The 16,977-nt window shown below is 41.2% G+C and overlaps 1 protein-coding gene across 1 annotated transcript in view; it reads right to left on the bottom strand.

Moving 5' to 3' along the window:
- Positions 1–440: 440 nt before the first annotated feature.
- LOC128657201 (gastrula zinc finger protein XlCGF57.1-like) overlaps positions 441–16,977 on the bottom strand; it is a 120,808-nt gene continuing 104,271 nt past the window's right edge. Inside the window, exon 10 of the mRNA XM_053711457.1 lies at positions 441–2,586. Within this exon, the coding sequence (XP_053567432.1) occupies positions 1,562–2,586 (1,025 nt within the window). The 3' untranslated portion in view covers positions 441–1,561. The remainder of the gene's footprint in view (positions 2,587–16,977) is intronic.

The following is a 16,977-nucleotide window of genomic DNA, read 5'->3' as shown; positions in this document are numbered from 1 at the left end:
TTTTAATCAGAGTGCCCAGCTGCTGTCAGACTGAAGCCCTGCAATGGCGTCTCTGTGTCAAGATTGCATTATTTTTTAACACCTAACTTTACCATTTCCTTGCTCTAACGTAGGCAAAGAGAATGACTGGGGTTGGAGGGAAGGGAGGTGATATTTAACAGCTTTGCTGTGGTGTTCTTTGCCGCCTGCTGCTGGGCAGGAGTGATATTCCCAATAGCAATTAGATGATCCGTGGACTCATTGTGTCATTAGAAAGAAACAGATTCATAAAATGCTGCATGAAAGCTCTCTAAGTGTTTTCTGACAACACTGAATGAGCTGGGGTGGAGCTTATAAAAGCATTTTTTATCTAAAGATAGTTGCTATTCAAGATACATTATAATCCAAAGGTTATTCATCCTGAAGTATAGATTCGTTTTTAATTATATAGCAAGATGCTGTTTATTCATTACTGTATTTTTTATTTATTTATTAATTCCATTAATCTATTCACAATATCATGCTCTCCAAAAGGTTTCTGTCAGATTATTTTGGACAATTTTTCAATCTTAATGATGTTATCACATATGATTCATTTTGTAGTTCTCAAAACTGTGAATTTGTGTCTGCAGAAAAACAGGCACAGCAAAATGTTCTAAAAAATGAACATATAGAGTTGATAAATAGACCTTAAAGGGACATAATCATGAAAGATAACTTTTGGGTTTTAGATAGAATATAACATTTTTAGATTTACTTATATTATGATGTTTGCTTCATTCTCTTGGAATCCATTGTTGAAGGAAAGCAATGCTCTACTGGGGACTATCTGAATACAATGGGTGAGACTGTGACAAGCAGCTAGCTCACAGTAGTGCATTGCATCTTAGTGAGCCTACCTATGCAGGCTTTTTAACAATGGATACCTAAAGAATAAAGCAAAGTAGATAAGAGAAGTCAATTGATTTTTTTTTTAAAAAAATTCATGTTCTTTCTGAATCATGAAACTTTAATTTTGACTTTACTTTCCATTAATGCCATTGCTCCCCTGCAAATCTATGTACACAGAATCAACCCATACTAAGTTTTAAGAAGAGGAGGGAGGGGCAAACATTAAAAATGAAAAATAATGTTGTTTTAGTAAAATAAAACGATTTATTTTGTTATTATTAATGTAATAATTTGTCTCCTTCCAATAAAATACAGGTGAAAAGTTGATAAAATGTGAATAATTAGCCAATTAAACTGGAGATAATTCACCTCCAAATAATTTCATTCATTTCAAATATCTATCTATGCATATCTAATGATATATAACCAATTTAGTAATAGTCTGGTATAACTATAAAAAAATAATCTGAAAACTTGTTCTAAAAATGAAAACCATAATTTAAATCGGTATTACGGACTAGTGATTTAAATCATAATTTTTAAATCAAATCCACCCTGGGGTCACCTCAAATGCTTGAGGTGCAGAAGGGACCTCAAACAGCTCCAAAACTGCATGCCCAGGGGGTCACATGCAATCATTATAAGGACTTGGTATTGTGTGGGTGACAACTGCCATAATATTCCTCTGCACTTAGGAGGCTAAACTCTGATTAGTTTTAATATGAGTTTTCTGATGCCTATTCAGATGTGATTTCAGAGTAAAACATTTCCCACAGTCAGAACATGAAAATGCTTTCTCCCCTGTATGAATTTTCTGATGCCTAATAAGATATGATTTCCAAGTAAAACATTTCCCACAGTCAGAACATGGAAATCCTTTTTCCCCTGTATGAATTTTTTGATGCCTAATAAGATATGATTTACAAGTAAAACATTTCCCACAGTCAGAACATGAAAATTCTTTCACCCTTGTATGAATTTTCTGATGCCTAATAAGATGTGATTTCAGAATAAAACATTTTCCACAGTCAGAACATGGAAATCCTTTTTCCCCTGTATGAATTTTTTGATGTCTAATAAGATATGATTTCCAAGTAAAACATTTCCCACAGTCAGAACATGAAAATCCTTTCACCCCTGTATGATTTTTTTGATGCATAAGAAGAGTTGATTTCAAAGTAAAACATTTCCCACAGTCAGAACACGAAAATGCTTTTTCACCTGTATGAGTTTTCTGATGGCCAAGAAGATCTGATTTCCGATTAAAACATTTCCCACAGTCAGAACATGAAAATCCTTTTGCCCCTGTATGAATTTTCTGATGTGTAATGAGGTTTGATTTCAGAGTAAAACATTTCCTATAGTCAGGACATGAAAATCCTTTCTCCCCTGTATGAATTTTCTGATGACAAATAAGATTTGATTTTTGAGTAAAGCATTTCCCACAAACAGAACATGAAAATTCTTTTTCTCCTGTATGAATTTTCTGATGAGCAATAAGAATGTTTTTACAGTTAAAACATTTCCCACATATAGGACAGGAAATTGGCTTTTCTCCTGTACAAATTTTTAGATGTTTAAGAAGATGTGATTTCTTAAGAAAACATTTCCCACATTCAGAACATAAATTTCCCACGTGGCTTCTTTGATTTTGAAGATGTAAAGACACATCTGCACTCTGATCATGGCTAGGATTATTGCAGTTTGTGAATTCATCTGTCAATAAGAAACACAATGGGAGTAATGTTATTAATTACATAATTATTTATCATGAGAACATATAAACTGTTCTGATTTAGTCAGTCCCCTACACTTGTAGTAGACACTGTGACAACTAGACCTTTTCCATGCTAAGGCTTAAGAGCAGTTTACTGGACATTAGGGACTATTTCTAAGAATTTACACTTAGTCAACGACTGAACTAACTTTAATATAATGTTGTTGTTTTTATATATATCTATTCCTTTTAAAATTGTGTCCACGGAAACTTTTAGTAATATAAAGATTAGTTTATGGGCTAATTTTTGTGTGTGCTTGTAGTTAAAACAAGGATAACTCTAGAACAACAAAACAAAGAAAATGGCCCCAGGAGGTGTAGTATATCTAAGCAATATATAACATCTTCATCAGAGAGAAGAATCTCACTCATGTGTCTACACCGTCTGGGATAACCAGCAGCACCCCAGCCAGCTGTATTACTCAGGCAATTATTATTATCATCAGGTATTTGTAGAGCGCCAACAGGTTCTGCAGCGCTATGAACATAGGTGGTATATGAAAAACAATACCGGGATCAAAGGGGTAGACGGTCCTGCTGAGAGTTGCACTGTTGTAGTCGGCTCTTATAAAGGTGAACTACAAACAGCTGGGCTCATAGGCTTACGTGCTATGGGGTTTAAGGGGATAGCAGTGGAGATAAGGAAGGTTAGTGTAGGTTGTATGCGACCCTGAGAATTTTCTGTTTAATCCTGGAGGAAGCCAGTGAAGGGATTGGCAGAGAGGTGCAGCAGATGAAGAGTGACGTGTAAGGAAGATGAGCCTGGCAGAGGCATTAATTATGGATTGTAAAGGAGCTAGGTGGCAGCTAGGGAGACCAGAGAGGATGGAGTTGCAGTAGTCGAGGCAGGAATGGATGAGAGAGTGGATTAAAATCTTAGTTGTGTCTTGTGTAAGGAAAACAAAATATGCTTACCTGATAATTTCATTTCCATCGTGGGAAGGAGAGTCCACAGCTTCATTCATTACTTGTGGGAACCTGGCCACCAGGAAAAGGCAAAGACACCTCAGCCAAAGGCTTAAATACCTCCCCACTCCCCTCATCCCCCAGTCATTCTGCCGAGGAAACAAGGAACAGTAGGAGAAATATCAGGGTATAAATGGTGCCAGAAGAACAAAACAAAATTTAGGTCCGCCCACCGGAGCAACGGGCGGGAGACGTGTACTCTCCTCCCTACGATGGAAATGAAATGATCAGGTAAGTATAATTTATGTTTTCCATCTAAAGGGGAGGAGAGTCCACAGCTTCATTCATTACTTGTGGAAACAAATACCCAAGCTCTAGGGGACACTGAATGAAAAACAGGAGGGTAAAGAGGCGAACCCTATTCTAAGGGCACTACAGCCTGCAAAAGCTTTCTCCCAAAAACTGCTTCTGCAGAAGCAAAAACATCAAATTTGGACCAAGTAGCCGCTTTACAAATCTGCTCCATAGAGGCCTCATTCTTGAAAGCCAAAGAAGAAGCCACAGCTCTAGTGGAATGAGCCGTGATCCTCTGAGGAGGCTTATGTCCCACTGTCTCATAGGCAAGGCGGATCATGCTCCTCATCCAAGAGACAAAGAAGTTGAAGAGGCCTTCTGGCCCTTGCACTTCACTGAATACACCGCAGAGATAAAGACTGTCTGACATCCTTAGTAGTCTGAAGGTAAAACTTCAAAGCACGAATCACATCCAAATGATGAAGTAAGCTCTTCTTCGGAGAAGAAGGGTTAGGACACAAAGAAGGAACAACTATTTCCTGATTGATGTTACGATTAGATACAACCTTGGGTAGAAATCCCAAGCCAGTGCGAAGAACAGCCTTATCAGCGTGAAAAACTAAATAAGGAGGCTCATATTGCAAGGCCGCCAGCTCAGAAACTCTGCGTGCCAATGCAATAGCCAACAGAAAGAGAACCTTCCAGGAAAGAATCTTAATGTCAATAGAGTGCATATGATCAAATGGGACCCCCTGCAACACCCTGAGAACCAAATTTAAGCTCCAAGGAGGAGCGGACTGTCTGAAAACAAGCCTGATTCTAGACAGAGCCTTAACAAAAAAGACTGAATATCAGGAAGCTCAGCGAGCCTCTTGTGTAACAAAACTGATAATGCCGAAATCTGTCCCTTTAAGGAACTGGCGGCAAGCCCCTTCTCCAGACCTTTATGGAGAAAGGATAAAATCCTGGATACCTTAACCTTGTGGCAAGAATATCCATGTATCTCACACCAGGACAAGTAGGTCCTCCACACCTTATGATAGATGCGACAAGTGACCAGCTTCCTGGCCTGAACTAGAGTATCAATCACACGCTCAGAAAACCCTCTCTTGGCCAAGACTAAGCGTTCAATCTCCATGCAGTCAACCTCAGAGAATCTAGATTTTGATGTTGAACAGGACCCTGTTCCAGAAGAACCCTGCGACAGGGTAACCTCCAAGGTGGAGAGGATGACATCCCAACCAGATCCCCAAACCACGTCCTCCGCGGCCACAAAGGAACAATCAGAATGGCCGAAGCTTGCTCCTGCTTGATGCGGGCCACTACACGAGGAAGAAGAGGTAACGTTCGAAAAATGTAAGCTAGGTTAAATCCCCAAGGAACCGCTAAGGCATCTATCAGCTCTGCCTGGGGATCCCTTGACCTCGACCCGTATCTGGGTAGCTTGCAATTGAGTCTGGACGCCATGAGATCTATCTCCGGAGTTCCCCATTATTATTATTATCGGTTATTTGTAGAGCGCCAACAGATTCTGCAGCGCTAACAAATCTCTGCAAAAACCTCTGGGTGGAGACACCATTCCCTGGATGGAAGGATTGCCTGCTGAGAAAGTCAGCTTCCCAGTTGTCCACACCCGGAATGTGGATCACTGAGAGCAAGCTGTTGTGGGACTCCGTCCATTCCAAAATTCGAGACACCTCCCTCATTGCTAGGGAGCTTCTCGTGCCCCCTTGATAGCTGATGTAAGCCACCGAGGTAATGTTGTCAGTTTGGAATCTGATGAAGCTGAAGGACCCCAGAGGAGGCCACACCTTTGAGGCATTGTAGATTGCTCGAAGTTCCAGAATATTTATCGGGAGGCGAGACTCCTCCCATGACTAATTTTCCTTGTGCCATCCTGGTACCCCAAACAGCTCCCCATCCTGCCAAACTCGTGTCCGTGGTCACAATCTCCCAGGACGGTCTTAGGAAGGGTGTCCCCAAGGACAGCTGATCCAGACGGATCCACCAAGAGAGGGAATTCTGAGTCCGAGCGTCCAGGGATATCTAACATAGTAACATAGTAGATGAGGTCGAAAAAAGACCGAAGTCCATCGAATTCAACCTATACAAATCTAAAATATATACAAAAAGCTCCAGTTAAGCTTAAATAATCCCACTAAAAGGTGTCCCATTTAATATTAGCAATCATATCCATGAATTTTGTTTATAGACAGAAATGTATCCAAATAATTTTTAAATGTATCTAGGGTATTGGCATTCACTACCTCCTTTGGTAATGAGTTCCAAATTTTTATTGCTCTTACAGTGAAAAAACGTTTCCGTTGCAGGAGATTAAATCTCCTTTCCTCCAACCTTAAATTGTGACCTCTGGCCACAAACAATTTTCTTGGAATAAAAAGCGTTTCTGCCATCTCTGTATATGGGCCTTGAATATATTTATATAAAGTAATCATGTCACCTCTTAAGCGCCTTTTTTCTAAAGAAAACAGACCCAGTTTGGCTAGCCTCTCCTCATAGGTTAAATTCTCCAATCCCCTTATTAGCTTTGTGGCCCTTCTCTGAACTTTTTCTAGTTCTACAATATCTTTTTTTGCGATCGGTCCCCAGAACTGCATTCCATACTCAAGGTGAGGTCTTACCAGGGTTTTATATAGTGACAGGCATTGACTCAAGGGAGGAAAGCATAATTCTCTTTTAATACATGCTAGTATCTTATTAGCCTTTGAAGCTGCTGCCCTGCATTGTGCACCCATCTTTAGTTTGTTATCTATTACTACTCACAAATCCCTTTAATACTCACAAATCCCTTTCCTCCTGTGTTTGGCTAAGTCTTGTCCCATTTAAATAATATGTTGCCTGCCTATTTTTACTTCAAAAATGTAGAACCTTGCATTTTCCCGTATTAAATCTCATTTTCCATTTACCTGCCCATACTTCTAATTTTTGCAGGTCCCTTTGTAACGAAAGTTCATCCTGTTCTGACTAATGACCTTACTTAACTTCGTATCATCTGCAAAAATAGAGATGTCGCTATTTAATCCTAGCTCCAAGTCATTTATAAAAATATTAAAAAGAATAGGGCCCAGCACTGATCCCTGGGGTACTCCACTGATTACCTTTGTCCAATCTGAGTATGATCCATTTACTACTACTCGTTGCTCCCTATCTTTTATCCAGTTATTTATCCACAAACTAACATTTTCAGCTATTCCCAGTCCCTTAATTTTTTGCATTAATCTCTCATGTGGCACTGTATCAAACGCCTTTGCAAAATCTAAGTATATCACATCAACTGATTCCCCTTTATCTATATTTGTACTTACTTCCTCATAGAATCTAATTAGATTAGTTTGACATGATCTATTTCTCATAAAACCATGCTGATTAGAACTCATAATCTTGTTTACACGAATATGCTCATCAATATAATCCCTTATAATCCCTTCAAATATCTTCCCCACCATTGATGTCAGACTAACTGGTCTATAGCTTCCTGGATCATCCCTACTTCCCTTTTTGAAGAGTGGCACCACATCAGCTTTACGCTTTAATCCTTGGGTACCATGCCTGAGGATAACGAGTCTTGAAAAATTAAGAGTAGAGGTTTGTCTATAACAGTGCTAAGTTCCCTCAACACCCTTGGGTGTATTCCATTTGGGCCTGGAGATTTAGTTACCTTAATATTATCCCATTTTTTCCTGATATCCTCTATACATAACCCAATTAATGGTATGGGCTGGCATGTTCTACTTTGTTCCAAAGTATCATCCAATGGTTCCTCTCTTGTGTATACTGAAGAAAAAAAACTGGTTTAGTATCTCAGCCTTCTCCCTGTCACTGTTAATCATGCTACCCTCCCCGCATTTCAATGTACCTATATTGTCTTTCTTAGATTTTTTGCTATTTATGTACTTATCGGGAGGAGAGACTGTGATAAATCTGAATGATCGCCGTTCCACTGTCTCAACATGCACAACTGAAGAGGTCTGAGATGGAACCTGGCGAATGGAATGACATCTATGCTGGAAACCATGAGACCTATCACCTCCAGACATTGGGCAACTGAGGGCCTTGAGGAGGACTGAAGGGCCAGACAGGTGGACATAATATTCTTGCGTCGCTGATCTGTGAGAAATATCTTTATAGATATAGAGTCTATTATCGTGCCCAGGAATTCCACCCTGTTGCTGGGAACCAGGGAACTCTTTCCTGAGTTGATCTTCCAACAGTGAGATTGGAGCAAGAGAAGAAGGGCCCTTGAATGATCCTCCGCAAGGCTGAACGACGGAGCCTTGGCTAGGATGTTGTCCAGATAGGGCGCCACAGCCATGCCTCTGGCCACAGCAGGTAGCGCCCACAGAACCTTCGTGAAAACTCTCGGGGCCGTTGACAGACCAAAGGGAAGGGCCACAAACTGGTAGTGTTGGTCCAGAAATGCAAATGTCAGGAACCTGAAGTGATCTTGTTCTGCTAGGGTTTGCTCCAAGAGCTACCTTCCAAACTCCCTTGGACTGATCCGCTTTCGCGACGGGCTGCTGTCGTTGGGCCTTGTCCGCGCGAAAGGGACAAAAAGTAGATCCTTTAGGCTTAGCCTTCTTTTCCTGCGGCAGGAAGGCTCCCTTGCCTCCCGTGACCGTGGATATGATCGAGTTCAACCCTGCACCGAACAGAATCTTTCCCTGGAAAGGAAGGGGGCTAAAACGAAAAAAAAAACCCTGATACCTTCACATTCAGGCGAATAATCTGCATATTGGCATCACAAGTAAAAGAATTAGCGACCTTCAAGGCCTTAATCTTCTCCTGTATGTCGTCGATAGAGGTTTCCCTCTCAACTATATCACACCAATATGTAGCAGCTCCGGCAACTGCGGCTACCACCAACTTTTTATCCATAGGCTATTTAAAAGACAAACTATCCTCTAGAGGAAAAGTCGTCTGCTTCACGAACCTAGAGATAGTACCGTCCACCTTAGGGACAGTCCCCCACAGCTCAAGCTGAGAGTCAGGAATGGGGAACAGTTTCTTAAAGGAAGAAGGGGAAAAGGAAGAACCTAATCGCTCCCATTCATTATTAATAATGTTTGCCATCTTAATGGGAACCGGGATGGTCTGAAGCACTACCCTGTCCTCATATACTTTATCAAGCTTAGGAATCGAAGGTTCCTTCGATAGTTTCGGTCCCGGAACCTCCAAAGTAGCAAGCATGAAACTGATTCCGACCCAGAAGGGACCTCCTCCGAACAGTCGGAGGGTCCTCGTCAGTAGATAATGCCTCTGAGATATACATAGGCGTAGACAACCGAAAAATTAGATTTATAGGCGTAGACAACCCCTGGGCCTTACCGCCATGATGCGCCCTACGCTTGCGCTTAGCAGAACGTGGTAAGGCATGAATCACCTTCGACACCGCCGTTTGCAGTTGATCCGCAAAATCTGACACCCAACAAAGCTCTCCCGTAGGAGAAATGGTTGGACCCTGGGGCGCTGCATGTGCAATAGGAGATGAAAGCAGGGAACGCACCTCATGGGACAAAGAACCCTCAGAGATGGACGGCTCAGTAGTACTAGACATCCTCTGTTTCATAGATGTTGCAACTTTAGCAAGGAATATGGAACAAAGCTGAGCAGGCTGGACTACCAGAACCTCCTCACAATAAACACAGGTATTAGAATTTGTTAAAGAGGGAGTACCCTCTAATGCGTCATAGTCCTCCATAGCTTGCACTTTATTACGGACTAGATTAACCTAAGAAACAGGCACCTTTATACCTCCAATGGCCGGGGCACTCACCACCTCCTATGACCTGGATTAAGAAACCGCTTTGTCTCCGTCGCTGATCAAAAGAGGAAGATGAATAGGCCACACCCAGACACATGGAATGCCTTGCAGGACCGCCCCTGCACTAGGGAGGAAAACGCGACAAAAAACGGCCGCACAAATACTCCCGGAAATGAACCTGTAGTTCCACCCAATGCAAGAGCCTCATCTCGCACATACCCAGCAATGACACAATAAACGATATTATGTATACCCCCCCCCTGTTCAATAATCCCCATAGCAGGAATATTAGCCCTATATTCTATAAAAGATAAAAGGTATCACACTGTGACCCTGTCTTCTTGCATTATCATTACGAGTATAATAAAATAAAATGATCTTACCAGAATCTGCAGTGTGGAACAGGAACACGGCCCTTCAGGTGTGACAGGGTAGTAGCTTCGCTCCTGACATGGACTTGAGTGTAGAAGCAGGCAGCAAAACTCGTCAACGCAGATTGCTTATGGAGCTGTTAATATGAGTCGGGATGGTGTCGCAGAAAAACTCTCCCTGCATCTCTGGACTTTCACACAGGCTCTCACTTAGAAACTGACAGGACTACTTAAAACTCCAGTCCCATTCCGAAGAGTACTACCCTCCATAAGAGACTACTCCAAATCTTCCGACACTTCTCTGCCATCCTCCTGTGACAAAAGGCAAAGAATGACTGGGGGATGAGGGGAGTGGGGGAGGTATTTAAGCCATTGGCTGGGGTGTCTTTGCCTCCTCCTGGTGGCCAGGTTCTTAATTCCCACAAGTAATGAATGAAGCCGTGGACACTCCTTCCCTTAAGATGGAAATGTCTAATTTAAGCGATGTTTTTAAGGTGGAAGCGGCAGACTTTAGCCAAGGACTGAATGTGAGGAGTGAAAGAAAGATCAAGTATGAAAGATCAAGAGTCAAGTATGACCCCAAGACATCGGGCATGTGAGGTTAGGGTAATGATGAATTTATCAACAGTTATAGAGGCATGGGGGGGGTGGAGATTTTGGAAGAAGGGTGGAAGATAAGGAACTCAGTCTTGGAGAGATTTAGCTCTAGATGAGAGGACATCCAAGATGAGATATGAGGGAGACAGTTAGCAAGGAAGGAGATAGTTCTGGTGCAGAGGCAGATTTGGGTATGGTCACCATACAAATGATAATGAAACCCGTGAGACTTTATTAAGGAACCTAATGAGGACGTGTAGATTGAGAAGACAAGGGGACTGAGGACAGAGCCTTGAGGTACCCCAACAGAAAGAGGTAACGAGGCAGAGGATGTCCAAGAAAAGGCTACACTAAAGGTGTGGTTAGACAGATAGGAAGAGAACCAAGAGAGAGCTGTGTCGTAGATGCCGAATGATTGGAGGGTATGGAGCAAAAGGGGCTGGTCGACAGTATCAAAGGCTGCAGACAGATCAAGGAGGATAAGTAGAGATATGTGGCCTTTGGATTTTGCTGTTAGTAACCTTAACAATTGCTGCCTCTGAGTGAAGGGGGCGAAATAAAGATTGCAGTGGGTCAAGGAGGGAGTTTAATGTAAGGAAATGGGATAGACATGCATATACTAGCTTTTCAAGAAGCTTTGAGGCAATAGGGAATAGGGAAATAGGTCGGTAGTTGGATGGGGAGGTTGGATCAAGAGAAGGCTTCTTGAGGATAGGTGTGACTAATGCATGTTTAAGAGATCTGGGAACTATACCAGTGCTGACGGAGAGATTGAAGATGTGTATGAGTATAGAGGTAAGGGTAGAAGAGAGGGAGGGGAGTATTTGTGAGGGGATGGGGTCGAGGGAACAGGTAGTGAGGTGAGATGATATTATAAAGGGCAGAGCCTTCTTCCTCTGTAACAGGGGCAAAATAGCTAAATTTATGGCTATGTGGGTTTTGGATGATTGTGAGCTTTTGAGGGGGTGGGGGACCGGTAGTATAATGAGAGCTGATTTCATTTCTGATGGAGTTTATTTTGTTGTTGAAGTAACTGGCAAAATCTTAAGCTGAGAGAAAAGTTGTGGTGGGAGGTGGGGGTGGGCGGAGAAGAGTATTGAATGTGGAGAACAGACGTTTTGGGTTTTAAGAAAGAGTAGAGAAGTAATGCTGCTTATATAGATTAAGGGCAGAATAGTAAGAGTTCAAGATGAACTTATACTGAAGAAAGTCAGCAGAACTCCGAGATTTCCTCCAGTGTCGCTCAGCAGTACAGGAACATCTGCATAGGAACCGTGTCAGAGGAGTATGCCAGGGGCCAGGGCTGAGGATGAGTGTATGTTTTCCAAGCTATGGTAGGTGGGGCCAGATTATCAAGGGCCAATGTAAGGATGGAGTTGTAGTGGCAGATAGATTCATCAGGACAGGAAAAGGAGCAGATGGAAGAGAGAAGAGGTTTGAGAGAGTTAGCGAGCTGTTGCTGATCTAATGACTTGATACTGCTGTGAAGTTTAGGAAGTTTAGTGTGAGGGGTAGAAGGAGGGAGAGTTATAGGGAGGGAGGTGATGTTACAACTGAGGAGGTGGTGGTCAGAAAGAGAAAAAGGTCAGTTTGTGAGGTTTCAGATAGTGCATTGATAGCTGAAAAACAGATCAAGGGAGTAACCATCTTTGTGAATGGGAGAGTCAGTCCATTGTGACAGCCAAAAGAGGAAGTGAGTTGCAGAAGTTGTTTTGCATAGGAGGCAGTGGGATCATCAACAGGGAGGTTGAAGTCACCGAGAATGAGGTGAGAATGAGGTGGCTATATTGGTCACTAATTTGTTTTTGTTTTGTTTTTGAATGTCAGAAATGTATATTTGTGAATGTTGAGATGTTATATTGGTTTCACTGGTAAAAATAAATAATTGAAATGGGTATATATTTGTTTTTTGTTAAGTTGCCTAATAATTATGCACAGTAATAGTCACCTGCACACACAGATATCCCCCTAAAATAGCTATAACTAAAAACAAACTAAAAACTACTTCCAAAACTATTTAGCTTTGATATTAATGAGTTTTTTGGGTTCATTGAGAACATGGTTGTTGTTCAATAATAAAATTAATCCTCAAAAAACATAATTTATGTAAGAACTTACCTGATAAATTCATTTCTTTCATGTTAGCAAGAGTCCATGAGCTAGTGACGTATGGGATATACATTCCTACCAGGAGGGGCAAAGTTTCCCAAACCTCAAAATGCCTATAAATACACCCCTCACCACACCCACAAATCAGTTTAACGCATAGCCAAGAAGTGGGGTGATAAGAAAAAAGTGAGAAGCATAAATATAAGGAATTAGAATAATTGTGCTTTATACAAAAAAATCATAACCACCACAAAAAAAGGGTGGGCCTCATGGACTCTTGCTAATATGAAAGAAATGAATTTATCAGGTAAGTTCTTACATAAATTATGTTTTCTTTCATGTAATTAGCAAGAGTCCATGAGCTAGTGACGTATGGGATAATGACTACCCAAGATGTGGATCTTCCACGCAAGAGTCACTAGAGAGGGAGGGATAAAATAAAGACAGGCAATTCCGCTGAAAAAAATCCACACCCAAAATAAAGTTTAAATCTTATAAAGAAAAAAACTGAAAATATAAGCAGAAGATTCAAACTGAAACAGCTGCCTGAAGTACTTTTCTACCAAAGACAGCTTCAGAAGAAGAAACACATCAAAATGGTAGAATTAAGTAAAAGTATGCAAAGAAGACCAAGTTGCTGCTTTGCAAATCTGATCAACCGAAGCTTCCTTCCTAAACGCCCAGGAAGTAGAAACTGACCTAGTAGAATGAGCTGTAATCCTTTGAGGCGGAGTTCTACCCGACTCGACATAAGCATGATGAATTAAAGATTTCAACCAAGATGCCAAAGAAATGGCAGAGGCCTTCTGACCTTTCCTAGAACCGGAAAAGATAACAAATAGACTAGAAGTCTTTCGGAAATTCTTAGTAGTTTCAACATAATATTTCAAAGCTCTAACTACATCCAAAGAATGCAATGATTTCTCCTTAGAATTCTTAGGATTAGGACATAATGAAGGAACCACAATTTCACTACTAATGTTGTTGGAATTCACAACCTTAGGTAAAAATTTAAAAGAAGTTCGCAACACCGCCTTATCCTGGTGAAAAATCAGAAAAGGAGACTCACAAGAAAGAGCAGATAATTCAGAAACTCTTCTAGCAGAAGAGATGGCCAAAAGGAACAAAACTTTCCAAGAAAGTAATTTAATGTCCAATGAATGCATAGGTTCAAACGGAGGAGCTTGAAGAGCCCCCAGAACCAAATTCAAACTCCAAGGAGGAGAAATTGACTTAATGACAGGTTTTATACGAACCAAAGCTTGTACAAAACAATCAATATCAGGAAGATTAGCAATCTTTCTGTGAAAAAGAACAGAAAGAGCAGAGATTTGTCCTTTCAAGGAACTTGCAGACAAACCTTTATCCAAACCATCCTGAAGAAACTGTAATATTCTCGGAATTCTAAAAGAATGCCAGAAAAAATGATGAGAAAGACACCAAGAAATATAAGTCTTCCAGACTCTATAATATATCTCCCTAGATACAGATTTACGAGCCTGTAACATAGAATTAATCACAGAGTCAGAGAAACCTCTTTGACTAAGAATCAAGCGTTCAATCTCCATACCTTTAAATTTAAGGATTTGAGATCCTGATGGAAAAAAAGGACCTTGCGACAGAAGGTCTGGCCTTAACAGAAGAGTCCACGGTTGGCAAGAGGCCATCCGGACAAGATCCGCATACCAAAACCTGTGAGGCCATGCTGGAGCTACCAGCAGAACAAACGAGCATTCCTTCAGAATCTTGGAGATTACTCTTGGAAGAAGAACTAGAGGCGGAAAGATATAGGCAGGATGATACTTCCAAGGAAGTGACAATGCATCCACTGCTTCCGCTTGAGGATCCCTGGATCTGGACAGATACCTGGGAAGTTTCTTGTTTAGATGAGAGGCCATCAGATCTATTTCTGGAAGTCCCCACATTTGAACAATCTGAAGAAATACCTCTGGGTGAAGAGACCATTCGCCCTGATGTAAAGTTTGGCGACTGAGATAATCCGCTTCCCAATTGTCTATACCTGGGATATGGACCGCAGAAACTAGATAGGAGCTGGATTCCGCCCATACCAGAATTCGAAATACTTCTTTCATAGCCAGAGGACTGTGGGTCCCTCCTTGATGATTGATGTATGCCACAGTTGTGACATTGTCTGTCTGAAAACAAATGAACGATTCTCTCTTTAGAAGAGGCCAAAACTGAAGAGCTCTGAAAATTGCACGGAGTTCAAAAATATTGATCGGTAATCTCACCTCTTGAGATTCCCAAACCCCTTGTGCTGTCAGAAACCCCCACACAGCTCCCCAACCTGTAAGACTTGCATCTGTTGAAATTACAGTCCAGGTCGGAAGAACAAAAGAAGCCCCCTGAAGTAAACGATGGTGATCTGTCCACCACGTCAGAGAGTGTCGTACAATCGGTTTTAAAGATATTAATTGAGATATCTTTGTGTAATCCCTGCACCACTGGTTCAGCATACAGAGCTGAAGAGGTCGCATGTGAAAACGAGCAAAGGGGATCGCGTCCGATGCAGCAGTCATAAGACCTAGAATTTCCATGCATAAGGCTACCGAAGGGAATGATTGTGACTGAAGGTTTCGACAAGCTGATATCAATTTTAGACGTCTCTTGTCTGTCAAAGATAGAGTCATGGACACTGAATCTATCTTGAAACCTAAAAAGGTTACCTGTGTCTGAGGAATCAATGAACTTTTTGGTAAATTGATCCTCCAACCATGATGTTGAAGAAACAACACAAGTCGATTCGTATGAGATTCTGCTAAATGTGAAGACTGAGCAAGTACCAAAATATCGTCCAAATAAGGAAATACCACAATACCCTGTTCTCTGATTACAGACAGAAGGGCACCGAGAATCTTTGTAAAAATTCTTGGAGCTGTAGCTAGGCCAAACGGCAGAGCCACAAACTGGTAATGCTTGTCTAGGAAAGAGAATCTCAGAAACTGATAGTGATCTGGATGAATCGGAATATGCAGATATGCATCCTGTAAATCTATTGTAGACATATAATGCCCTTGCTGAACAAAAGGCAGGATAGTCCTTATAGTTACCATTTTGAATGTTGGTATCCTTACATAACGATTCAATATTTTTAGATCCAGAACTGGTCTGAAGGAATTCTCCTTCTTTGGTACAATGAAGAGATTTGAATAAAACCCCAGTCCCTGTTCCAGAACTGGAACTGGCATAATTACTCCAGCCAACTCTAGATCTGAAACACATTTCAGAAATGCTTGAGCCTTCGCTGGGTTTACTGGGACACGGGAAAGAAAAAATCTCTTTGCAGGAGGCCTTATCTTGAAACCAATTCTGTACCCTTCTGAAACAATGTTCTGAATCCAAAGATTGTGAACGGAATTGATCCAAATTTCTTTGAAAAAACGTAATCTGCCCCCTACCAGCTGAGCTGGAATGAGGGCCGCACCTTCATGTGGATTTAGGAGCTGGCTTTGATTTTCTAAAAGGCTTGGATTTATTCCAGACTGGAGATGGTTTCCAAACTGATACCGCTCCTGAGGATGAAGGATCAGGCTTTTGTTCCTTGTTGTGACGAAAGGAACGAAAACGATTATTAGACCTTAATTTACCTTTAGATTTTTTATCCTGTGGTAAAAAAGTTCCTTTCCCTCCAGTAACAGTTGAGATAATAGAATCCAACTGAGAACCAAACAATTTATTACCCTGGAAAGAAAGGGAAAGCAGAGTAGACTTAGAAGACATATCAGCATTCCAAGTTTTAAGCCATAAAGCTCTTCTAGCTAAAATAGCTAGAGACATATACCTGACATCAACTCTAATGATATCAAAGATGGCATCACAAATAAAATTATTAGCATGTTGAAGAAGAATAATAATGCTATGAGAATTATGATCTGTTACTTGTTGCGCTAAAGCTTCTAACCAAAAAGTTGAAGCTGCAGCAACATCAGCTAAAGATATAGCAGGTCTAAGAAGATTACCTGAACACAAGTAAGCTTTTCTTAGAAAGGATTCAATTTTTCTATCTAAAGGATCCTTAAAGGAAGTACCATCTGCCGTAGGATTAGTAGTACGCTTAGCAAGAGTAGAGACAGCCCCATCAACCTTAGGGATTTTGTCCCAAAATTCTAATCTGTCAGATGGCACAGGATATAATTGCTTAAAACGTTTAGAAGGAGTAAATGAATTACCCAAATTCTCCCATTCCCTGGAAATTACTTCAGAAATAGCACCAGGGACAGGAAAAACTTCTTGAATAACTACAGGAGATT

The sequence above is a fragment of the Bombina bombina genome, chromosome 4 (assembly GCF_027579735.1).
Source record: "Bombina bombina isolate aBomBom1 chromosome 4, aBomBom1.pri, whole genome shotgun sequence".
NCBI lineage: Eukaryota > Metazoa > Chordata > Amphibia > Anura > Bombinatoridae > Bombina > Bombina bombina.
Note: the sequence above shows the minus strand (reverse complement) of the source record. Positions and strands in the feature narration are given on the sequence as shown.